At 41.0% G+C, this 27237-nt stretch overlaps 1 protein-coding gene across 2 annotated transcripts in view; it reads left to right on the top strand.

Moving 5' to 3' along the window:
- LOC136864934 (hematopoietically-expressed homeobox protein HHEX homolog) overlaps positions 1-27237 on the top strand; it is a 58080-nt gene that overhangs the window by 14345 nt on the left and 16498 nt on the right. For both annotated transcript variants that reach the window (XM_067142345.2, XM_067142344.2), the window contains exon 2: positions 24795-24997. In XM_067142345.2, the coding sequence (XP_066998446.2) occupies positions 24795-24997 (203 nt within the window). The remainder of the gene's footprint in view (positions 1-24794; positions 24998-27237) is intronic.

The following is a 27237-nucleotide window of genomic DNA, read 5'->3' as shown; positions in this document are numbered from 1 at the left end:
GAGCTGTCAGTGGAGAGATGGCGAGGAATAACATTAGTAGACGAATAATATGAACGGTGCTTTTATAAGTAGGAAATATCACAATATGAAGATGAAGTTGGAATTCAAGTGGACAAATTGGGGCAAATATTCGTTTATAGGTAGGGGAGTTAGGGACTGTAAAAACTTAACAATAATTTACAACGGGTGATTGTTTACTCCGCCCTGTTAATATACTATTAATATTTGAATTATTTATACGTACATGTTTCGGGAGCCTTAACTCCCTTCATCAGCGTATTTACATCAAAATCAACCTCATCCAAATCTCAAGATACATCATATCATAATAACATTAAGCATTGTCTTATACACTGACTGACAGAGCAAATGCAACACCAAGAAGGAGTGGTTCGAAAGGGATGAAAGTTGGGGAAAAAACAGAGTCGGCACGGAAGAATAATTGATGTTTATTTCAAACCGATATGCAGGTTACACAATGCGCACGGCATCGACTCAGTAGGATGTAGGACCACCGCGAGCGGCGATGCACGCAGAAACACGTCGATGTACAGAGTCAATAAGAGTGCGGATGGTGTCCTGAGGGATGGTTCTCCATTCTCTGTCAACCATTTGCCACAGTTGGTCCTCCGTACGAGGCTGGGGCAGAGTTTGCAAACGGCGTCCAATGAGATCCCACACGTGTTCGATTGGTGAGAGATCCGGAGAGTACGCTGGCCACGGAAGCATCTGTACACCTCGTAGAGCCTGTTGGGAGATGCGAGCAGTGTGTGGGCGGGCATTATCCTGCTGAAACAGAGCATTGGGCAGCCCCTGAAGGTACGGGAGTGCCACCGGCCGCAGCACATGCTGCACGTAGCGGTGGGCATTTAACGTGCCTTGAATACGCACTAGAGGTGACGTGGAATCCTACGCAATAGCGCCCCAAACCATGATGCCGCGTTGTCTAGCGGTAGGGCGCTCCACAGTTACTGCCGGATTTGACCCTTCTCCACGCCGACGCCACACTCGTCTGCGGTGACTATCACTGACAGAACAGAAGCGTGACTCATCGGAGAACACGACGTTCCGCCATTCCCTCATCCAAGTCGCTCTAGCCCGGCACCATGCCAGGTGTGCACATCTATGCTGTGGAGTCAATGGTAGTCTTCTGAGCGTACGCAGGGAGTGCAGGCCTCCTTCAACCAATCTATGGGAAATTGTTCTGGTCGATATTGGAACAGCCAGGGTGTCTTGCACATGCTGAAGAATGGCGGTTGACGTGGCGTGCGGGGCTGCCACCACTTGGCGGCGGATGCGCCGATCCTCGCGTGCTGACGTCACTCGGTCTGCGCCTGGACCCCTCGCACGTGCCACATGTCCCTGCGCCAACCATCTTCGCCACAGGCGCTGCACCGTGGACACATCCCTATGGGTATCGGCTGCGATTTGACGAAGCGACCAACCTGCCCTTCTCAGCCCGATCACCATACCCCTCGTAAAGTCGTCTGTCTGCTGGAAATGCCTCCGTTGACGGCGGCCTGGCATTCTTAGCTATACACGTGTCCTGTGGCACACGACAACACGTTCTACAATGACTGTCGGCTGAGAAATCACGGTACGAAGTGGGTCATTCGCCAACGCCGTGTCCCATTTATCGTTCGCTACGTGCGCAGCACAGCGGCGCATTTCACATCATGAGCATAACTCCGTGACGTCAGTCTACCCTGCAATTGGCATAAAGTTCTGACCACTCCTTCTTCTTGTTGCATTTGCTCTGTCAGTCAGTGTATAACATCAACTCTAGACCAACATATGAACATTTTGCTTTTTTTTATAATAATGCCTGTTGTAACCCAACACGTAAGACATGGAACACATTTAAAAACACTCTTGAACAGTTCACTCATCCTTCTTATCCTTTACACTCTTACAACATGTATCATCACCCTGGATGGATCCATTAGCTGAATCAGACACTAATGAAGTAATACTTGTCACTGCCATATTGTTGCTGCCACTTTGAATCTACCATCTTATGTCCATGTGAAGGTTTTTCTCGGAGTCGGTATTTTCGCATGGACAGCTGCACAGTATGCCTGAGTTCACCAAAACGAAGTTCAAAGGAATTTTGTAAATTGTCATAGAAGACAGAGAGGAGAAATATTATGTCTAAACAAACCCAGCGTACATGCAGCCCTTCATGAAGGTACGCCTGCCAATGCTGCTACTCGAATGGTACGAGGTCTACATTCTCAGCCGTAATATTTGTCTTTATTGACTGATGAACATACCAAGGAACTGTTGTTCACTCCTTACAGTCGAGTTAATATTTCCTGCAAAGATACTTCGAAAGAAAACTGCCTTCATGATATCAAGAGCCATGAAAATTATTCTCTCTTCTGTCAAAGTCCAAGAAATGCCAAATGGAACAACAAACGGCCATAAATAAAACCGTTCAGTTTTCGATGGGTATCGCTGCACGTACAGTCGCTCAAAAAAGAAAAGAATGCATGGGATTGTATAAGTTCCTCTGACGTACACTCTTCTCGAAAATGAATCTATAAATAGCATGTGCATTGTGGGCATCCACAGGGTTTGTATATACATGGTAGATGAATTATATTTCGATAAAAATTTAAGACTACAAGCAGAGATTAGCTGTTGAACACCGCTGATTGTTCGTGTGCTTGTAGTATGTAAGCCAGTAACTTAGCCTTTTTGACTATACAACTGAACACCACTGTTGTTCCTTATAATTAATATCAGGTTATTTTAAATGTTATAATGCAAATGTACATCGTATTTAGATTTTAGCCCATGCACGTAGATCACTGTTTATTGTCATACTTGCTTCTCCTTTACTTTATTATGTATTGTGTTCCGTTTACGCTTATATTTTTAGTTTGTATTTTACTTGTTTCTCATTATGAATTTTCTCTTTCTTTTTACTTATATATCCCGGACTGATTTTATTTGTTGAGTTTTCTTTCTTTCTTTCTTAATCTGTTTACCATCCAGGGTTGGTTTTTTCCCTCAGAGTCAGCGAGGGATCCCACCTCTACCGCCTCAAGGATAGTGTCCTGGAGCGTGAGACGTTGGGTCGGGCGATACAACTGGGGAGAATGGCCAGTACCTCGCCCAGGTGGCCTCACGTGCTATGCTGAACAGGGGCCTTGTCGGGGGATGGGAAGATTGGAAGGGAAAGGCAAGAAAGAGGGAAGGAAGCGGCCGTGGCCTTAAGTTAGGTACCATCCCGACATTCGCCTGGAGAAGATGTGGGAAACCACCGAAAACCACATCGAGGATGGCTGAGGAGGTAATCGAAGCCCCCTCTACTCAGTTGACCTCCCTAGGCTTAGTGGACCCCGTTCCAGCCCTCGTACTACTTTTCAAATTTCGTAGCAGAGCTGGGAATCGATACCGGGCCTCCGGGGATGGCAGTTAATCACACTAACCACTACACCACAGAGGGGGCTACTGAGTTTAATTTCTACATTGTATGTTTTCCAAATCTGATATTTAGCTTAGTTATCTTTGATTTTATAATAGAATATTAAGCTCACCGGGCAAAATATTAGTCACCCTTGAAGAAAGCATCAGTGTAACTCCTCTTCTGGGCATGGTAACCACCTGGACTCGGTTAGGACTTGTGCAGGTACATCGCCACTCGCTGAGGACTTAATCGTGCAGTTCCACCAAATTGCTGGGAACCTGATGTCAGCGTTTTACCCCCTGTTCCAACATGATCCACACATTTTCAATAGGGCTCAAATTAGGTGATTATATAGGCCAATCGAGATGTAATAGGGTGGGGGAATGTTCATGAAACCAGTCACATATGGGTGCAGCCCGATGAATTTTGCTCAGTCAGAATCTTTTTCCGACTACATTTCTGGCGTCACGTTTTGTGACACGTTGTAGACACATTGTACAGTCCGCTGCGAAACACCAACAAATCCAGCAACTTCACGCACCGTATGTTCATGCCCCTGTCACATCCTTACATCTACCCAGGTTGGCGTACACTGTCCACTTGAAACTCACGCTCACGTAGAGGCAGTGCGCGTGCGCCATCTGTACAGACTGGGTCTGCGCACCAGAGTGACTTATTTTTGTCCAGTGAGCTTATATTTCTCCTAAATGTGTATTATCACGTAATTTACGTGGTTAACTTTAAGAGTTGGCCACGAGCCCTAACTTCACCATTGCTTTAGTCTAAAACAAAAAAATAAGATAAAATAAAGTCTGATAAAATAATAAATGCGAGGAATATACAATATCAACAATGCCATGCACTTTTCTTTAGCAACAACTGTTCTTCTTCTTCTTACAAGTTATTTTACGTCGCACCGACACAGATAGGTTTTATGGCGACGATGGGACAGGAAAGGACTACCGGTAACTTACGAGTGGGAAGGAAGTGGCCGTGGCCTTAATTAATGTTCAGCGCCAGCATTTGCCTGGTGTGAATATGAGAAACAACAGAAAACTATCTTCAGGGCTGCCAACAGTGGGTTTCGAACCACTATCTCCCGGATGCAAGCTCACAACTGCGCGCTCCTAACCGCACGGCCAACTCGCCCCGTAGCAAGTAGGTATATATATATATTAGTACTTGCCTTTGCTGGCGAGATGTAGTGTTTTCAGTGCACTATGTCTTCTGGTATGGGCTAGAATAATTTTGTTACTCTCATTGACCTGTCTCAGTCTCATCCTTGGCTTTGACAATATGAAAGTGACCGAGGTATGAGCGATGCTAGTAATGCTATTCCTTATAAAGCCAGTCCCTGTTATGAATGGTGTGAAAATATTGCTCACAGGGTCGGTTGGTGCATGCATTTCAGTGGCTTTGGCAGACTAATATGTAGGCCAAACAGCAACATCTGGCTCAGTGAGGAAAGCAACGGGAAACTACCTCACTCCTCATTTCCCTAGTATGCCTCTTCAGTGACACCTAGGTTATCTATGGCAGCTGTTGGTGGAGCTGTGGAGGATCAAACCAGCCTTCGGGCTGAATACCCAGCATGCATACATATATTTGTACAATAATTTACGGTTAAGCCACCTATCACTACTTCTTTAAATAACCGATTGAATACTGCTCGAGGAGCTAGCTGTGAGCGAGGGATCGCAGAGTCTCTTAAATTATGTGCAATAGATACGTATGTACGTATGCATTTAAGAATGCTAGTTAAAATGGCCACTTTTCGGCGTGTTATCTACATATGTGTAAATTATTCAAGATCGTGCGTTTAGTACATGATTACGTACACAACTCTACATATTCAAAGGTTTCGACATAGAGGTAATGTGTCGACATCGTACCAACCTGTACACAATCATTAAATCATTATATGGATGTGTACATTGTTCTCCGTCCTTTGTATCTGTCACCGTATTTCTAAAAGACATCGTGGTGGAGTGATAGGGCCCAGTTATTTAACATCAGACCAGCACAGATAACATTTATTTAAGCGACGACGGGATAAGACAGGGAATTAAGCGACTGTGGCCTTAATAAAAGTACTGCCCCAGCATGTGCCTCGTGTGAAAGTGGGAAACCATGGTAAAAAATCTTCAGGCATGGCATGCCGAACACGTGCTAACAATCTTCTGAATACAAGTTACAGGGCTCGAACCCCACAGCCAAGTCGCTCAGTGGTACAATAAGAAGAATATCGACCGACATTTTGCCACAATTTTTCAATACGGGATTTGTCCAGTAATCGTTACAGCCAAGAGTGTTTTCATTTAGAGCATGTTGAATCAATCAATCAATCAACTAACCAACCAATCAATCACCACTGATCTGCATTTAGGAATATCACCCAGGTGACAGATTCCCTATCAATGGTTTACCTAGCCTTTCCTTAAATTTCTCCAAATAACATGCAAATTCATCGAACATTTCCCTTAGTAAATTATTCCAATCCCTTGTTCCTCGTCCTATAAATGAGTAATTACCGCAATCTGTACCCTAGAATTCCAATTTCATCTTCAAATTACTATTTTTCCTCATTTAAAAGCTCCTTTGAAGCTTATTCGTCTACTAATGTCATTCCACAGCGCCAACAGCTTGGAACATCCCGCTTAGTCAAGCAGCTCGTCTCCTTACTCCCAAATCTTCCCAGACGCAAGTTTGCAACATTTTCCTAACACTACTCCTTTATCAAAAATCACCTAGAACAGATCTTGCTCTTTTCTTTAGGATTTTTTTTTCCAGTTTTCGTATCTAGTAATCCTGGTGTGGGTCCCATGCACTGGAACCATACTTTAATTGGGGTCTTACCAGAGACTTACACGCCTGCTCTTTTACGTCCTTACAACAGCCCTCAACTACCCTCATAGCCATGCGAAGATATCTAAAAAGTTTCCTTACCATCTCGTTAATGCGATTACCCCAATGAAAATCTTTCCTTGTGTTTACACCTAGGTACTTACAGTGATCCCTATGAGGTACCATCACCCCATCAACACAGTAATATAAACTGAGAGGGCTTTTACTCTTGCTGAAAGTTACAACCTGTCTTTTCGTTCATTTTCCTTCAGATGCGTCCAGACTTCCTAGATATCTGAATATATCGAGCTCGATAGCTGCAGTCGCTTAAGTGCGGCCAGTATCCAGTACTCGGGACATAGTGGGTTCGAACCCCACTGTCAGCAGACCTGAAAATGGTTTTCCGTGGTTTACTATTTTCACACCAGGCAAATGCTGGGGCTGTACCTTATTTAATGCCACGGCCGCTTCCTTCCAACTCCTAGCCCCTTCCTGTCCCATCGTCGCCATAAGACCTATCTGTGTCAGTGCGACGTACAGCAACTTGTAAAAAAAAAAAAAAAAAACACATATCTGAATTCCTCTGCTCGACCTCATTTTTCTCCATCCATCAACACATTGGCAATTTGTGCAACATTCCTTGTACACGTAATTATTTTGGTCTTCTTTTGTTTATTCTCATACCACACCTCTCTTTTAGCAGTTCGTTCATGTGATTCCATTCTCAAGTATCAGTGCTACATTATCTCCAAATCGCATTTTACTGTACACGTTGCCATTAACTTGCATGCCGTATTTGTTGGTAACTAAAAATTCTCTCATGACTTCTTCTATATACACGTTAAATAATAATTGTGGTAGCCCACATCATTGTCTTAACGCCCTTTCAAAATTATGCTTCCACTTCATAACCAATATTTAAAGGGCGAGTTGGCCGTGCGATTAGGGGCGCGCAGCTGTTAGCTCGCATCCGGGGATAGTGGGTTCGAACCCCAATGTCGGCATCCCTGAAGATGGTTTCCGTGGTTTCCCAATTTCACACCAGGCAAATGCTGGGGCTGTACCTTAATTAAGGCCACGGCCGCTTCCTTCCAATTCCTAGGCCTTTCCTGTCCCATCGTCGCCATAAAACCTATCTGTCTCGGCGCGACGTAAAGCAAATAGCATATCCAATATACACCGAAAAAGTGGCGATTTAAGGCGTCGTGGGGTTCCTTTCCAGGCATTTAGATTGCAGACTACATCCAAAACAACATTATGTTACTTGCTCCATTTAAATCTAGGATGAACTTTGTTCCAATTTTATTTGTCCTGATTCCCCCCCCCCCCCCACTCCGTTATTATTGTGAACATTCTGTACATTGACAACGCAATTCAACCTACGTTTTACTTTGTTCTCAAAATAAATAGTCGACCACACCAGGATATATAATTTTAACTGAAGTTGTTATTATCAATGATAAAGAAAACTTGCACGAAAGTTCAACATCGAGTGATAAGGAATTCATAATGACATTTAAGGATCCAGGGGTTCTTTCTTTCTCGTCAGGACATGGAACAATGCACACTTGAATTTGTTTTACAACCTGTAGCTCACGGCCAAAGTAGAGATAAAGAGCTTTTATTGCACACCGATTCTTGCAGTAATTCGCGATATGCTGGAATTAGAATACGATAAGCGATCTAATTAATCATCATTACTGAATTAATATTAAAGACAGATGAGTTGTCTCTGCTTCATCATACATTCCGAAAGTCCTTGGAACTCGCGAGATCTAAAGAAACATCGCTATCAATAAAGATGTCACACATCGTCTGTGAACCTCGTGGTGCTGAGTTTTCTAGGAACTCTCCATCTCTCTTGTGAATTTCATCGTGCTGTGTTGTCCCACAACTCTCCTGTGCAACTCATCGTGCTGTGTTGTCCAACAATTCTCCTGTGCAACTCATCGTGCTGTGTTGTCCAACAACTCTCTTGTGAATCCCATAGTGCTGTGTTGTCTAATAACTCTCTCTCTCTTTTATGAGTCTCACCGTGCTGTATTGCCCAACAACTCTCAAGTGAAGCTCATCGTGCTCTGTTGTCCAACAACTCTCTTGTGAAGCCCATCGTGCTGTGTTTTCCAATAACACTCCCTATCTTTTGTGACTCTCATCGTGCTATGATTTCCAACAACTGTTTTGAGAAACTGATCGTGCTGTGTTGTCCAACAACTCTTCTGTGAAACTCATCGCGCTGTGTTTTCCAACAACTGCCTTGAGAAACTGATCGTGTTGTATTGCCCAATAACTCTCCTGTGCAACTCATCGTGCTATGTTGTCCAACAACTCTCTTGTGAATCCCATCATGCTGTGTTTTCTAATAACTCTTCCTCTCTTTTCTGACCCCCATCGTGCTGCGTTGTCCAACAACTCTCCTGTGCAACTCATCGTGCTGTGTTGTCGAACAACTGTCTTGAGAAACTGATCGTGCTGTGTTGTCCAACAACTCTCAAGTGGAGCTCATCATGCTGTGTTGTCCAAAAACGTTAATACCACTACTGATCTGCAGTTAGGGCAGTCGCCCAGATGGCAGATTCCCTATCTGTTGTTTTCCTAGACTTTTCCTAAATGATCGCAAAGAAATTGGAAAATTATTGAACATTTCCCTTGGTAAGTTATTCCAATCCCTAACTCCCCTTCCTATAAACGAATACTTGCCCCAATTTGTCCTCTTGAATTCCAACTCTTAAAGACACCACTCAACCTTATTCGTCTACTGATGTCCTCCCACGCCATCTCTCCACTGACAGCTCGGAACATACCACTTAATCGAGCAGCTCGTCTCCTTTCTCCCAAGTCTTTGCAGCTCAAACTTTGCAACATTTTTGTAACGCTACTCTTTTGTCGGAAATCACCCAGAACAAATCGAGCTGCTTTTCTTTGGATTGTTTCCAGTTCTTGAATCAAGTAATCCTGGTGAGGGTCCCATACACTGGAACCATACTCTAGTTGGTGTCTTACCAGAGACTTACATGCCCTCTCCTTTACATATTTACTACAACCCATAAATACCCACATAACCATGTGCAGAGACTTGTACCCTTTATTAACAATCATATTTATGTGATTATCCCAATGAAGGTCTTTTCTTAAATTAATACCTAGGTACTTACAATGATCCCCGAAAGGAACTTCCACCGCATCAACACAGTAATTAAAACTCAGAGGACTTTTCCTATTTGTGAAACTCACAACCTGACTTTTAACCCCGTTTATCATCAAACCATTGTCCAGCGTCCATCTCGCAACACTATCAAGGTCACCATGCAGCTGCTCACAATCTTGTAACTTACTTATTACTCTGTACAAAATAACATCATCTGCAAACAGCCTTATCTCTGATTCCACTTCTTTACACATATCATTGATATATTTACGAAAACATAAAAATCCAATAATACTGCCTTGAGGAATTCCCATCTTAATTATTACAGGGTCAGATAAAGCTTCACCTACTCTAATTCTCTCAGTTCTATAGCCACCCATTCAGTCACTCGTTTTCCTAGTCCAATAGCACTCATTTTTTTCCAGTAGTCTTCTATGATCTACCCTATCAAATGCCTTAGATAGGTCAATCTCAATACAGTCCATTTGGCCTCCTGCATCCAGGATATCTGCTATATCTTGCTGAAATCCTACAAGCTCAGCTTCAGTGGAATAACCTTTCCTAAACCCAAACTGCCGTCTGTCAAACCAGTTATTAATTTCGCAAACATGTCTAATATAATCAGAAAGAATGCTTTCCCAAAGCTTACATGCATTGCATGTCAAACTAACTGGCCTGTAATTTTCAGCTTTATATCTATCACTCTTTCCTTTATACACATGGGCTACTATAGCAACACTCCATTCATTTGGTATAGCTCCTTCAACCAAACAATAATCAAATAAGTATTTCAGATATGGTAATATATCCCAATCCATTGCCTTTAGTATATCCCCAGAAATCTTATCAATTCCAGCTGCTTTTCTAGTTTTCAACTTTTGTATCTTACTGTAAATGTCATTGTTATCATAGGTAAATTTTAATACTTCTTTAGTTTACTCACATCCCCTATCTGGACATTATCCTTGTAACCAACAATCTTCACATACTGCTGACTGAATACTTCTGCCTTTTGAAGATCCTCGCATACACACTCCCCTTGTTCATTAATGATCTCTGGAATGTCATTCTTGAACCTGTTTCTGCCTTAAAGTACCTATAAATACCCTTCCATTTTTCACTAAAATTTGTATGACCACCAATTATGCTTGCCATCATGTTATCCTTAGCAGACTTCTTTGCTATATTAAATTTCCTAGTAAGTCCCTTCAATTTCTCCTTACTTCCATAACCATTTCTAACTCTATTTCGTTCCAACCTGCACCTCCTTCTTAGTCTCTTTACTTTTCTCTTACAATATAGTGGATCTTTACCGTTCCTTAGCAACTTTAAAGGTACAAACCTATTTTCACATTCCTCAACAATTGCTTTAAACCCATCCCAAGGTCTGTTTACATTTTTATTTACCATTTTCCAGCGATCATAGTTACTTTTTATAAACTCCCTCAGGCCTGTTTTATCAGCCATATGGTACTGCCTAATTGTCCTAATTTTAATACCTTCCTTTCTTTCACATTTCAATTTTCAATCACTACTGATCTGCATTTAGAGCAGTCGCCCAGGTGGCAGATTATTTTTAACTACGATAAAAACTGCTTCGTGATCACTAATACCACCTATTATTTCGGTTTCTCTATAGAGCTCATCTGGTTTCACCAGCACCACATCCAGAATATTCTTCCCTCAAGTTGGTTCCATCACTTTCTTAATCAGGTGCCCTTCCCATATTTACTTATTTGCCATTTGTTGTTCATGCTTCCTGTCGTTCGCATTACTTTCCCAATTGGCATTTGCTAAATTGAGATCACCCGCTACAATCACTTTCCTTTCCTTATCGTTTCCCATATAGCTCATTATTTTATCAAATAATTCTGAATCAGCGTCAGCGCTACCCCTTCCCGGTCTGTACACTCCAAAGTCATCAAGTTGACTATTATCTTTAGAGATGAGCCTTACACTCAGAATTTCATGTTTTTCATCCTTAACTTGTTCGTACCGTAGCTTACAAATTCTTCTTTCACTCTCTTGTGAAGCTAAACGTGCTGTGTTGTCCAACAACTCTCAAGTGAAGCTCATCGTGCCGTGTTGTCCAAAAACTCTCTTGTGAAGCTCATCGTGCTGTGTTGTTCAATAACTGCCCGTCTCTCTTGTGAAATTCGTTGTTCTGTGTTGTCCAACAACTGCCCATCTCTCTTGTGTAATTCATCCTGCTGTATTGTCCAGAAACTCTCCATTTCTTTTGTGAAGTTCATCGTGCTGTGTTGTTCAACAACTCTCCAACTCTCTTGCGAACCTCATCGTGCTGTGTTGTTTAGCAACTCCCCAACTCTCTTGTGAACCTCATGGAGCCGTGTTGTCCAACAACTCTCCATCTCCCACGTGAAGCTCTTGCGAGAAATCCATCCCACTTCCAGAAAGAGAAAGCATGATATTGTTGCTATCGTCCAAAACGTCACACTACTTCTAGTTCCCGTGTGCAGTATTGAACCTAGTTCTCAGGAGAGATATAGAAAATGTACCTTCGCCTGGTGCGTAAACATCTACTTCCGAACAAACCAATAATGTATGGGAGATACCAGCTGCCTTTCACAAATTAGTCATCGTCAGACTTCACATACCGGTCATAAAAATAAATTCTTTCCGAATCAAAGGCAATTTCCTTTGGTGACGTAAACCTCTCACGACGATCAGATGTATATCAACACTTGTTCGCTGAGACTTTTGCTGCTTAGGTCACCCTTAATATTAGCTTCGTGTCATTACACGCAGAGGATGTCAGATAACGTGTGTCTGCTGGAATTACAGTTTATCATTGTATGAAAATCTCTGATAAATACGTTCACAATTATTTGGCCACTTGTACTCAAATTTAGCGAGATACCAAGAACAAATCTCTATAAGACCCAAGAGAACTTCGTATCATGCTTATTTCTTAGCAATAAGAACACACGACCTTGAAAGTTGTACCATCAACAACAGAGATAATGGAAAACTTCAAGCTGTAAAAATGATGCTCCTGAGATCATTGTTCCAGAAAGCAAGAAAATGTAAAATAAAATCCCCATCGGGGTTTTATCATGCCATCAGCATTGAAATTGTTTAGACACGTTCAGAGATGGGAACGAAAGGGAAACGGAAGGCACAAAGGTGGACTAAAGGAAAAACTTGACTGTTCAAGTAAAGCAAGACCTGAAATGGCGATAAGGACAAGGAGAAGAAGCGATCGTAGACACTGAGAAATGGAGAACGCTCTGGCACCGCACCCGCGCTATTGGGATAATCTTAATGATGGTGAGGACCATGAATAAAATACAATGACGTAATACTGTACCCCAGGAAAACTGTAAAAGAAAATTATTACCAGCTAAATCTATGATTTCCTAACCCGCTGATATACCGGGTGGACGTGAGCCCAGTAAGATCATTCGTAATGACCTTGTCTTCTGAGCCTAAGTTGGTGAGTTTGATCCTGGCTTAGTCCGGTGGTGTTTGAAGGTGCTCAAATACGCCAGCCTCGTGACGACAGATTTATTAGTACGTAGGAAACTTCTGTAGTACAAAATTATGGCATCTCAGAATCTCCAAAACCGTAAAAGTAGTTAGTGGGGTTTAAAACCATTATTATTATTATTATTATTATTATTATTATTATTATTATTATTATTATTATTCCCCAGACCCGTCTAGCGGTAGCGAGTGTACATCTACGACAGAGGCCCCGATTTTGATACACAGCCGTGTCAGGTACATTTTACCTGGACTTGAGATTTGGTTCGAGGTCCACTCAGCCTACAGTACATGGTTACTGTCTAATAGTGAGATGACAACCCTCGTCTAGAACACCGAGAGGATTCGTTCAACTGACATTGTATCACCTCGTAATCTGCAATCCTTCAGGCCAGTCAGGGCTCAAATACCACGGGTTTTAAAATATTACTATTATTATTATTATTATTATTATTATTATTATTATTATTATTATTATAAGTAAGGGCATAGTAATTGTAATTACTTCTACCTTAAACACTGTTATTGTCATTTAATCAACGACGCACAACGGAGTGGGTGTTTTATTGCCAATGTTCACAGCTTCATCTTAAACTACGGTACCAATGCGGATAACCTTATTCATCAATCAATCAATCAATCAATCAATCAATCAATCAATCAATCAATCAATCAATCAATCAATCAATCAATCAATCAATCAATCATAACCTGCATTTAGGTATGTCGCCCAGGTGGCAGATTCCCTGTCAATTATTTACTTCGCCTTTTTTTAAAAACATTTTCCGAGAACTTGAAAATGTGTCGAACATTTCCCTTCATAGATTATTCCAATCTCTTACTCCTCGTCCTACAAATGAATATTTGCCTAAATTTGCCTAAATTTGTCCTTTCCAATTCAAACTTTGAAAATAAAGTTTTCTTTCCTACTTTAAAAAGCACCGTTCAAGCTCATTCGCCTACTAATGTTATTCCACGCCATCCCTCCACTGACACCTCGTAACATACCACATAGTCCAGAAGCTCATCTCTTTACACCCAAATCTCTCCAGCTCAAAGTTTTCAAAATTTTCTGTAGCATTAATATTTTGTCGGAAAACTCCCCAAAACAAATCGTGCTTTCCTTTGGATCCCACTCAGTTCTCGTATCAAGTAACACAAATGTGGGTCCATAAATTTGAACCATACGCTCATCAGGCTCTTACCAGAGACTTATTCGCCCTCTCCCTAAATACCCTCAAAACCATGTGAAGAGATCTGTAAACTTTCTTTACAAACTCGTTAATGCGATTACCCCAGTGAAGATCATTTCTTATGTTAACACCTAGGTACTTACAGTGTTCCCCATGAGGTACCATCACCCCATCAACACAGTAATTAAATGTGAGAGGACGTTTCCTCTGGGTGAAACTTACAACCTGACTTTTCATCCCATTTACCATCATGCTATTCTTTGCTATCCAACTCACAATATTGTCTGGGTCTTTTTATACCCGCTCACTATCCTGCAACATATTTTCTACTTTACACAGTATAACATCATCCGGAACTATAAGAAAAAATAAAGGTCCAATATTACTGCCCTGCGGGGTCCCCCTCTTAATCATTATAGGATCAGATAATGCTTCACCTACTCTAATATTCTGAGTTCTATTTTCTAGAAATGAAGCCACCCATTCAATCACTCTTTTTTCTAGTCCAATAGGCCTCAATTTCGTCAGTAATCTCTCATGATCTACCCAACAAATGCTTTGGATAGGTCAATAGCGATACCGTCCATTTGACCACCTTAATCTAAAATATCTGCTATATCTTGCTGGAATCCTACAAGTTGAGGCTTCACTGGAATATCTCTTCTGTAAACCCGAAGGCTCTATCAAACCAGTTTGTCATTTCGAAAACGTATCTAATATAATCAGAAAGAATGCCTTCCCACGGCTTACAATTAACACCTGTAAAGATGACTGACCTGTAATTATCCGCTTTATGTTTATCATCGTTTCCGTTGTGCACTGGGATTTCTATTACAACTCTCCATTCATTTTAATCACTCCTTCATACAAACAGTAATCAAGTAAGTATTTCAGATATGACACTATATCTCAACAATTTTATTTTGATATATGCTCAGAAATCTTACCAATCCCAACTGATTTTCTGGCTTTCAACTTTTGTATGTTTTATAAATGTCGTTATTATCATTGGTAAATTCCAGTAATTCACCGGTATTAGTTGCCTCTTCTATCTGTGCATTATCCTTATATCCAAACTGCATTTACATACTGCGGACTGAATAATTATGCCTTCTGTAAGTCCTCATATATACACTCACGCTATTCATTAATGACCCCTGGAATGTCCTTCCTGGAGCCTGTTTCTGCCTTAAAGTACCTATACATACCCTCCCATTTCTTCCTAAAATTTCATATGGCTGCCTATTATTTTTGCTATCATATTTTTCTTTTTTTGTGTTAGTTGCTTTACGTCGCACCGACACAGATAGGTCTTATGGCGACGATGGGACAAGGAAGGGCTAGGAGTGGGAAGGAAGCGGCCGTGGCCTTAATTAAGGTACAGCCCCAGCATTTGCCTGGTGTGAAAATGGGAAACCACGGAAAACCATTTTCAGGGCTGCCGACAGTGGGGTTCGAACCTACTATCTCCCGAATACTGGATACTGGCCGCACTTAAGCGACTGCAGCTATCGAGCTCGGTCATATTTTTCTTAGCTCTCTTTTTTTTTTAAATACAATTTCCCAGTAAGATAGCTCAATCTCCCCTTACTCCAACAATCATTCCTAACTCTGTTTATTTCTAATCTGCACATCCGTCTTAATCTATTTATTTCCCTGTTATGATACGTTTAAAGGTAGCCCTACATACCCGTTCTCGCACTACTCAACAATATTGGTTTAAATCCACACCATAAGGTGTTTACATTTTTATTTTCCATTTTCCATATTCATAATTGCTTCTCAAACATTTCCTCCATAGCTTATTCTATTGCCTAGAGTCCTAATCTTCCTTTCTGTCACATGTATTTTTAACTACGACAAAAACAGCTTCATGATTACCTATACCCTCTTTCACTTCAGTTTATCTATAGAACTCACTTTGTTTGATCAGCACCACGTCTAGAATATTGCTCCTTGTAGCTGGTTCCACCATTTTCTGATTCAGCTGCCCTTCCCATATCAATTTACTCATAATTTGGTAAATTCAGATCACCCACTACAATATCATTCACCCATAGCTGATTATTTTATCAAATGATTCCGCATCAACATCAGCACCAGCCTTCTCTAAGTCTGTACATTCCAAAACTATTAAGTTGCCTATTATCTTTAGAAATAAACCTTACACCTGAATTTCACGTTTCTCATCCTTAACTTTTTTCGTAGCTTACAAATTGTTCTTTCACCAGTATAAAAAGTCCCCTCCTATCGTGTCTAACCTGACCCCACTATAAACAGTGCCATGAGAAATTTTCTGCATCCATAACATCCCTTCTCAGCCATAATTCAGTTCTTATAAGAACATATGGTAAATATATCTATTAAATTACTCAACTCAGCTCTTTCCTTTACAGTACTTCTCCATTTTAACACTAACAATTTCTTGGGGTCGCTTGGAATTTTAAACTGAACTACATCGCATATAAGAACGCTCGTGAAATGTATAACAATGTAGTTCCAAACTGAAGCTTACTTCAACATTCAGAATTCAGATTGATAGACTGATTGGAGAAGATTGGTGTAGGTTGAAAAAGACTGAGACGCAGCAGGAAAACATAAAACAAGTACCAAGGATATAAAGATGGAACAAATTTACGTCAGAGTGAAGGATTTGAAGTTATTTTATTTCACCCGGAGGTGAAACCCTTTGTGTTAATGGGCAAGCAAGAATGTTACTTATCATTATGTTAGTGTGGTCAAACAACAAAATTATCAGCTTATTAAGTTTTACGTTGATGTCTTCTGAATAATGTTGGCATTTAGGGAAATGAACAACAAGGCAAATGAAGGAATTTCCCCTGCGCGTCTCACAGTTTTCTGGAACTTGTAGTTGAAATATGAGGTCCGAGCTGCATATGAAGCTACCTGCAGCACATTTCCAGTGATATACATCACATTGTAAGGCGATTGTGAGCTAGGAAGTCCTCTCCGCACTTCCCGTTGGTTGGGTGGCTTCCCCGCATCCTGGCTCAAGTCTTCAGGAAGTTAAGCAGGAAAGTTAACAGCCGTCTTCCCAGCAATAACCAGTCCACAGGCAGGGAGTGTTTATCTAATAGTACCCGTACAACATTACAGTCTCCTCCAAACACAGAAAGGGGTCAACTCCATTCAGAAATTTAACACTAAACTCCATACACACTATTGTTTATCTAATCATTTACTTGAGTCAGAAGCATACAATAGAACTTTTTTGTTTTGGTTTTTACATTACAATTTAGTAACAATAAAACAGAAGGAATTTTTACACATATATGCCAAAGTCTTTGCTCAGAAGCGAGCAACTGCGACTGCATTTCCTTGTGTCTTGAGCAAATCCTTCTCACTGCAAGAATCAGGGCAACACGAATACTGACACAGATGGTTGGTAGTACTGCACTGTACTCACTATTTTCACTACATCGACTTCTCGAAATTCTCACTGGTGGATGCCGAATTTCAAAAATAAATCTGTTTACTTCACGAATCATCAAATATTTTAAAATCAAACCTTGGAAGTATTCATTCATTTTGATAGGATGAAGTAGATATGAGTTACGACATAAGCTGAATGCATGAAATGTAGTAGAGCTCTGTTATACCAAGCAAGTGGCTGCGCGGTTTGGGTCACGTAGCTATCGGCATGCATTCGGGAGATAGTGGGTTCGAACACGACTGTCGACAGCCCTGAAGAACTTTCCTCCGTGGTTTCCTATTTTCACAGCAAGTAAATGCTGGGGTTATAACTTAATTAAGGCCACGGTCGCTTCATTCCTATTCCCAGCCGTTTGTTATCCCATCGTCGCTATAAGACCAGGTGGGACGTAAAGCAGATTGTAAATAAACAAACAAAAATTATTTTATGAACGGAATATTCTAAATATAACGGAAACAAGGACTCGTTAGAGAAGATTTACTAGAAGCTGAAATTATAAAGGGAGATGTGAGCGGTCTTGAGAGAACTTTGGTCACCAGTAGTAATATATTTTTTATAATTTTGTTTTTACGTCCCACTAACTACTTGTACGGTTTCTGGAGACGCCTAGATGCCAGAAGTTTGTCCCGCAGGAGTTCTCTTACGTGCCAGTAAATCTACCCACACGAGGCTGACGTATTTGAACATCTTCAAATACCACCGGACTGAGCCAGGATCGAACCTGCTAAGTTGGGCTCAGAATACCAGCGCTCTATCGTCCGAGCTACTCACGCGGCTTGGTCATCAGTCCCTTATACTTCAATTTGACGACCTGTAATACTGAGGAATATGTCGTAAATTGTGTCACTGAATCATCTTGGGTCTATGTTTAGAGTACACGCTCTCTTCACGTAAGAGGGGAGGAGTTAAAAAAGAACGTAATAACATCTATTCAGCTATGCGGAAGGCATGAACATTCCATAAAGTGCCGAGGTGGTGATTGCTGTGTTAAGAGGCCTATCATATATTTTATCGGGCCCTAGAGTAATGAAAAGTATTTCAACAGGTCATCTCTGATGTTCAACAGTAGCTACCACAGCGCCTCAAAGACCTTAGCATTTATCTTTTGCATTACTCATTTACATGGTGCAACAGTCAATCGAGGACCCAGATTTCAATTCCTCCCTAAATTATGATTGCATCAGCGAGTGGTCACAAAACGGCCAGGCCTGGTGACGTAGTGAGAATTCTGCCCGCAAGTCACAAAGATCAGGCTGCGCAGTCGTCTCGATTACCACCGCAGGGAGTAAATATAAACATCGCTCCTTACACTGCTCTGAAGGAAGGAAGGAAGGAAGGAAGGAAGGAACAAAACAATACAGTTAGCTTTAATCATTGCCTTTAATCATTATAACGTTTACTCCCCAATGTGTAGTTCTTCTTTCAATACTTCGATCATATTTAATTAGGAAAATAATAATAACTTACGCGCAGGTCGTCTACGGGCGTCTAATCAGAAGACCTGCACCAGGAGAGCGGAACCTACCCTCGGACACTCCCAGCACTAAAAGCCATACGCCATACCAATTAAGTTGTCTCTTTTTCAGGTAAACTTCAGTTACCATACGTTCTCTTCTTCAGGTAGTTTACAAATTTACTTATTCGAAATTAATTTCGGCAGACTGAAGAATCTAACAGTTATAAATGCTAGAATAAGAATCATATGTTAACTGATGCCAGTCTTGACGGTCAGTTAATTCTTGTTAATGTAACCTCTAGACTTTGAGTCCGCTTTTGTGGTGTAGTAGTTAGTGTGATTAGCTGCCATGCCCGGTGGCTCGGGTTCGATTCTGGCTCTGCCACGAAATTTGGAAAGTCGTACGAGGAATGGAACGGGGCCCACTCCCCCTGGGGGGATCAACTGAGTAGAGGGGATTCGATTCCTACCTCAGCCATCCACAAAGTGGCTTTCCGTGTTTTACCACTACTTCTCCAGGAAAATGCCGGGATGATACCTAACTTAAGGCCACAACCACTTTCTTCCCTCTCCCTTGCCTATCCCTTCCAATATTCCCATCCCCCACGAGGCTCCTGTTCAGCATAGCAGGTGAGGCCGCTTGGGCAAGGTTCTAGTCCTCATTCCCAGTTGTATCCACCGGCCAGATGCCCTAGAGGCGGTAGAGGACGGATACCTCGCTGAGTACGGGGGAAAATCAAACCGTGGACAGTAAACTGATTAAATATTTTATTATTATTATTATTATTATCTAGACTTTGAAACAAACCTTTCAAAAGAGTCATCTATTAGTAGTAATGAAATGGTGTATGGCTTTTAGTGCCGGGATATCCCAGGACGGGTTCGGCTCGCCAGGTGCAGATCTTTCTATTTGACTCCCGTAGGCGACCTGCGCATCGTAATGAGGATGAAATGACGATGAAGACAACACATACACCCAGCCCCCGTGCCATTGGAATTAATCAATTAAGGTTAAAATCCCCGACCCCGCCGGGAATCGAACCCGGGACCCTCTGAACCGAAGGCCAGTACGCTGACCGTTCAGCCAACGAGTCGGACATCTATTAGTAGTAAAAACTGTAAACAACACAATACCAGGGAAGCGTGAGAGAGTGAATTTGCTACTCTATGGGCCATAGGAGACTTGCTGAAGGAGAGGGAGATGCTCGGCTGGTTGCATAGGTAGATGCTCGCTAGTCTACATTTTGCGACCACTCCTTCGCGTCTTCCTCAACATCAGCACGTTTCCACTGTGTCTGTCGAACTTCTATTCTGTCCCCGTGTGCCTTTTTCTTGTACAATTCCCGTATCATCTTTTCTTGTGGGAATCTCAAATACTTAAACTGAGATTACTCTCGCAAATTCATAATTTTCACGGCCAATAAGTGCGCATTTCAAAAATGAAATATTACTTCGCTGCTGTTTGGATTTCTCACAAAACTGCAAACCTGCTTGTATCCTAAACTCTTTCTAAATTGTGAGGGACAAATCTGATTTATCGCAAGTTCAGTCCAAAGCATACGTCAGGCTAGTAGTAAACTCGATTCATTTTAAGAATAAAAGCTGAATACGAAAGTAATGCATTTCGGATTCGCTGTCTTGATGACAACGTTGAGGATGATTGTTGCTAACATCAGCACAAGATGCTGAGATGAGCCGAGAACACTTCGCCACATGTCAACTTTCAGATTATGGCAGTACTGTAGCTACAGCAGCAGTGCTTATCTCTCCGCGCAGCACTTCGTGGCTATTCCTCACTACAATTTCCTGCTGACAAACTGATAGCCCTGTCAGTAGGCGTGCGTTGTGTTGTAGTACGGCAAGCTGCAAATAATACCCACTTGACGAGGGGTACCTGCAAGTGCAGATCTAAAAATACCCGACAAACGGTGGAGACGGGGGGGAGGAGGATTCCACCACCATATCGACACATCCAGCGTTTACAAAATACATCAGTGGGATACGCGGATATTCCCTCTACATTCCTAGACAAGGGATTCTATTTTATTTGTTCAATGAATTTGACAATTTAATAACGAACAAGAAATCACATACATTAAAGCCTGTTGTACACGGCCAAATTTTTGTGAAATTTAAGACTTCAAAAGACTTCACATGACATTTCAATACTTCGCAAGTTTACTTGTTAAATCACTTGCAATACTTGGGAAGGCTTGAGAAGTCTTTAAAAGTCTTGAAAGTAAATCATAACATGTTCTTTTTGATTAAAGAATTGCCAAGTGTTTGACAGAAATGACCGATGGAATGCGAGTATTGACGGTGAGCGCTAGGACGCTGGGCATGCTGGGATTGCCGGGAATCAAAACAACAGAAATGAGTTCGTCTTCATGACCGAGGGATGTTGTATGTGTACCCAGTGGGCTCACTAGAGTACTACAATAAAGCGGCAGCGTACGAGGAGATTGCAGGAAAAAATCACAGGGAAGTGACAGATTTTGTGTTTATTACTGTATGGTAACCTATAAGCAAACACAGTCAGCAATATTCGATTTATGACGATATTTGCATATTATTATTATTATTATTATTATTATTATTATTATTATTATTATTATTATTATTATATTACGGATACGTTTTCACACATTTTTATTATAAACAAATACATCGCAATTGGGAAATATTCCGATGGCAATGGTCACGTACAGTAGTGTGATAATAAAGTAAAGTTAAAACATGATTACCCAACAACAACAACAACAACAGCAAGAGTACAAGCAATTGCACGGAAAGGAAATATTACAAGAATTACTACTAGTTCAGCATTCTAAATCCAGCATCATCATATACAAACTGATGCACAACTTAAGTATTTCCAGTGCTTAACAGTATGGTCAGACTTATTGGCTCAATGGTCAGCGTTGAGGCCCTCAGTTCAGAGGGTCCCGGTTTCGATTCCCAGCCGGGTCAGATATTTTAATCGCGTCTGATTAATTCTTCTGGCCCCGGGACTGGGTGTTTTTGTTTGTCCCAACACTTCCCTCTTCATATTCAGACAACACACTGCACTACCAATCACCACAGAAACATGCAGTAGTGATAACATCCCTCCATATAGGGTTGGCGTCAGGAAGGGCCTCCGGCCGTAAAACAGAACGAAATCCACATGTGCAGCACAGCTCGCATCCGCGACGCCACGGGTGTTGGAAAAGCGGTAGTAGTAGTAGTAGTAGTAGTAGTAGTAGAAGAAGAAGAGAAGAAGAAGTGCTTGACAATATCATAGATTGAGCTTACTACTAGCTTAACACTACAAATGATAATAAAGTGAAGTTAAAACATAAATACCAACAACAACTACAACAACAAGCAAGTCCATCGAAAGGAAATATTACAAGAAATACTACTAGTTTAACATTCTAAATCCAGCATCACATACAATTTCATACGCAACTTAAGTATTTCCAGTGCTTAACAGTACGGCTCAAAGTTCTATAAGATGTAAATTTCCGTTGCATTTCCGCGATTTTATTCAATTTATGCGAGTGAATGCAATAAAACATAACCTCTGCGAATGAAAATAAATACATTATGTTGAACATAATCACGTTACTATTTTCCCATGTAAATTATGGTTTATTGCGCGTTTCTCTTCTCTTTAAGGGTATATTCTACTGCTACTCCTAGAACCATAACTGCTCCATGTAAAAACAACTCGCTGTCAAACCTTGCCAAATATTTTCAAATCTTGTCAAACCTTCAGCAATGTTGGACAATATTTGACAAAATCTGACAATTTTCCTTGTGAAGAATTTAACTGAAAGAAAGATCTGATGATGTACAACAGGCATAAGAAGGTAATATGTTGTTACACGTCCTACATGTCTTCTTGGATGTCTTCTCGCGAAAGGCCAATTACCTCCATGTTGCAATACTAGGTATTCAGTCTATCCTGTTTCATATTGGATCATACACAGGGCTTACGCGCCTCGTCAATGATGTTGTAACTGGTATGACACATAAGATGATTAAACGTTCTTTAATGTTAAGGTAGAAGTGCTTTACGGTGTGGAGAAAAGCTTCAGTACCAATTTTCGGTTCATTTTGTTGCGTTTCGTAAAAGTGAAACTATACGCTTAATTTCCATCGAAGATCTGTGACAGTCCGTGGCAAGCCTCTTTCGCATACGCCTGCAGTTGTTTTGGAATTAAAGTCATTTTGAAAACCAGGAATTAGAGACTGGAGTTTAAGTATGAGGTTGCGTTCGGCACGTGTGGATCTAATGGACAGATAATCGAAAAGGTAATCCAAGAATGGAAGAAAAACATTGATATGATAAAGTTCTTCTGGATACATTGAAAGAACATTGCTTCGAATGTTTGCCTGAGCGTTATTCGAGGCACCCTGACTTCCATTTCATCTTCCAAAAACAGAATCATGGGCTTGATTTTTACGACGAAATACAGGGTCTTTCACCCAAAGTGGGGCCGGCGCAACGCAGCGGTAGATGGGCGAGCTGGTCAGACGAGCACCTGGCAACTCGCTGAGCTCGGGGCCGGGAGAGCGCCCATATGAATCGCATGTAAATAACAAACACACATAATATCGCATAATCAAAGTAAAATAATTTCTCACCTTGTCACAGAAGATGTTGAAAATGTCCTCCAACTGCATCTACACATTTCTAGCTCCATCTAAGGAAATGTTCATTCATACGTGTAAGTCCATCTACCGAGATAGCCTAAATTTCTCTCCTGATATTTTGTTTGAGTTCATCTGCAGTGTGAGGGTTTGTTGCATAAACCTTATTTCTCAATTGTCCCAAAAATAAAAATCGCATACCGTAAGAACTGGGGATCTGGCGATCTAATTACTCTGTTGTCAAAAATTTTCATTATTAAATTTAATGACTCGTTAGCCGTATGCGCGGTTGCCGAGTCTTGCTGGAAATATCCAGACTGGCATTCATTGCCCGTCAATTGTTAAAAAATGGTACGAGAATATCATTCCTATATCTCTGCCCAGTGAGTGTGGTTTCAAAACCTGTAGGCCCTATTATCCTGTCTTCAGTTACTGGCGCCAACACTCCCATTTTCACACTGTAGACGAACTCAAATAAAATATCACGAGAGAAATTGTGGCTATCTCGGTAGATGAACTAATGCGTATGAATGAACATTTCCTTAGATGATGCCAGAAATGTGTAGATGCAGGTGAAAGACATTTTCAACATGTTCTGTGACAAGGTGAGAAATTATTTTACTTTGTTTATGCGTTATTATGTGTGCTTGTTATTTACATGCGATTCATACGGGCGCTCTCCCGGCCCCAAGCACAGCGAGGTGCCATGTGGTCGTATGACTGGCTCGCCCATCTACCCGCTGCGCTGCGCGGCCGGCCCCACTGTGAATAAAAGATCCCGTAGTTCAAATAATCGGCCCAGTCTGGAATGGAACTCGGGGCTCTCTCCATCGAAGGCCAGTACGCTGAACATTTAGAGAAGTAGATAAACCCCAGATTCACTCAATGATGATAGCCACAGAACGCAAACTGAAGTGATGTATTTTTCCTTGACAAATCTTTTATCATTCGAAGGGAATATCAGTGATGTCCTAAAGCCTGGCGTACAGTACAGTAATTGTAATCGTAATTTTACTGATTATTTGTTGAAAAAGTAACTTGTAATTCAGTCAAATATTTCTCAAGTGATTGTAATTCAGCCCATTTACTTTTATGATGTACTTTTCGCGTCACTGGATACGATGATGTTATTACTTCAGGTTTCGGACGGTGTTGGACAGTGTTGCCTGGCTACTCGCTGTCTTTGCTGGCCCGTCACGGTCACAACAAGCGCAAGGGCGGCCAAGTTCGATTCACGGCTGAGCAGACAGCGACATTGGAGAAGAGGTTTGGCGGTCACAAGTACCTCAGTCCAGAGGAAAGAAGACATCTTGCTGGGCAGCTGAAACTGACGGACCGACAGGTGAGAACATTCCTTTTGAACTCCCTATACGTCCCATAAATCACACGATCGAAAAATCTCCTAAATACGAATTTACAGTACTGTCTAACGTTTCTCAAAATATCCACAAAAATAAAACATGCTCCATCGGCAATAAAAATATCAGTTTAAAGTGATGTTAGTTGAGAAGAAACCCAGGAGGACTGTCAAGTAGTAAATCAAAACTAGAACACGTGGATCATCTCAAATAGTCAGGATGTGTATAATGAGTGAAATCCAATCAGCTCACAGGTGCTATCAACGGTGTAAAAAAGAATTTAGCAAGTGGTCGAAATTATCTTTACAACGTCTGTTTACTCCACGAGGGTGAGAGATGGGTAGACTCAAAACAACTTATCATAAGTTGGAAGTAAAGGCATGAAGGTGTGAGAATGATTGCTGGTACAAGCAGTTGGGAACAATGGGAGGGGGGAGGGGTACGCAGAATGAGAGATAACGGCTAAGTTAAAATCAGAATTGTGGCTTATGACTTCGTGGGGCTAGGGTCATATGAGACGTATGGAGGAGGATTGGTTACAAAGTAGAATAGCGGAGAGGAACCGAAGTAGAGGGAGACAAAGGTGACAATGGTTAGACTGAAATTTAACGATCGCAGGATTCCAGTAATATATGGCAGATATTTTGGATTCACAGATCAAATGGACTGTATCCCTACGATCCCTTGATGTCCTACCTCGAACCTGTTTTTGCCTTTAAGTACCTATAAATACCCACCACTGCTCACTAAAATTCATGTGGCTGCCAGTTTTGTTTGAAATTATGTTATCCTTATTTGGCTTTTTTGTTAAATTCAATTTCCTAGTTAGGTTTATTCAATCTCACCTTACTCCCGTAAACATTCATAAATCTATCTGTTTTTTCTAACATGCATATCCCTCTTAACCTCTTCATTTCTCGATTATAATATAGTGGATCCTTACCATTCCCTACCACACTTAAACGTATATATATTCCTTCACACTCCTCGACAATTGATTTAAACTCGTCCCATAGGCTGTTTACATTTATATTTAACATTTTCCACTGATCATACTTGCTTTTTAAAACTTCCCCCATGTTTCTCTTATCAACCATATGGTATTGCCAATCATTCCTAATTATACAGCCTTCCTTTCTATCAATTATTTTTGAACAATGGCATAAACAGCTCCAATGACACTTATACGATCTATCAATTTCTCTACAGAGCCCATCTGGTTTTATCAACACCACGTCTAGAACATTTTTGCCTCTAGTTGGTTCAATCATTTTCTGATTCAGATGCCCTTCCGAGATTAACTTATTCACAATTCGTTGATCATGGTTTCTGTCTCCCGTCTTATCTTCCTAGTTATCATTTGCTAAATTTAAATCACCAACTGCAATAACGTTCCTTACTGTATCGTTCCGCTCATAGCTAGTACCTTGTCGAATAATTCCGCATTAGCGTCAGCGCCAAACACTCCATGTCTGCACACTCCAAAAATATCAAGTTGTCTGTTATCTGTAGAGGTAAGATTTACACCTAGAATTTCATGTTTCTCAATCCTAAACTTTTTCCTACATTACAAATTCTTCTGTCACCACTATGAATACTCGCCCTCCTGTCGTTCTTAACCTGTATCTATGATAAACACTCCAGTTCCGTGAGAAGATTTCCGTTGTGGTTAGCTCATTAATTAAGAACGAAACTGAGTTAAAATATTCATGATATAAAATATTCAATCGTACGACTATGTACTCACACTTAGTACTTACCTAATTACTTACACATACAATTGTTGATGGGCGCCAGCTACAAATAAATGTAACGGTAATAGAATGAGAATCTTGAATATCTCTAGGGTGTGAGGTAATAAGCTTACTTTGACAACATAACACATAGGTTCTGGGAATAGAATATTGAAGTTTGGTTTCCCCGTTAACATTTGAGGTTATCTGATCTACTATTGAAATAAAACAGTTAATAGTATTTGATACCAAACAAAATACATTCTGTAAATTTATAATTGAAATGACAAGACTTACTGCGATAGTAGATGATAATATAAAATTCTGAAAATACAACTGAAAGAAGCTCTAGGCATTCAATTTGAAATCCTCTTGACCGGAGATTGAAATGTTTTACAAGAAATTTATCCGTCACGGATTCACTTAATTGGGAACATGCATCATTTTCAAAAATATTTTTTTTGAAAAGTACACCAATGAAATAGTACGTA

This window comes from Anabrus simplex, chromosome 2 (genome assembly GCF_040414725.1).
Source record: "Anabrus simplex isolate iqAnaSimp1 chromosome 2, ASM4041472v1, whole genome shotgun sequence".
NCBI classification, from domain to species: domain Eukaryota; kingdom Metazoa; phylum Arthropoda; class Insecta; order Orthoptera; family Tettigoniidae; genus Anabrus; species Anabrus simplex.
This window is presented reverse-complemented; position numbering and strand designations above follow the sequence as displayed.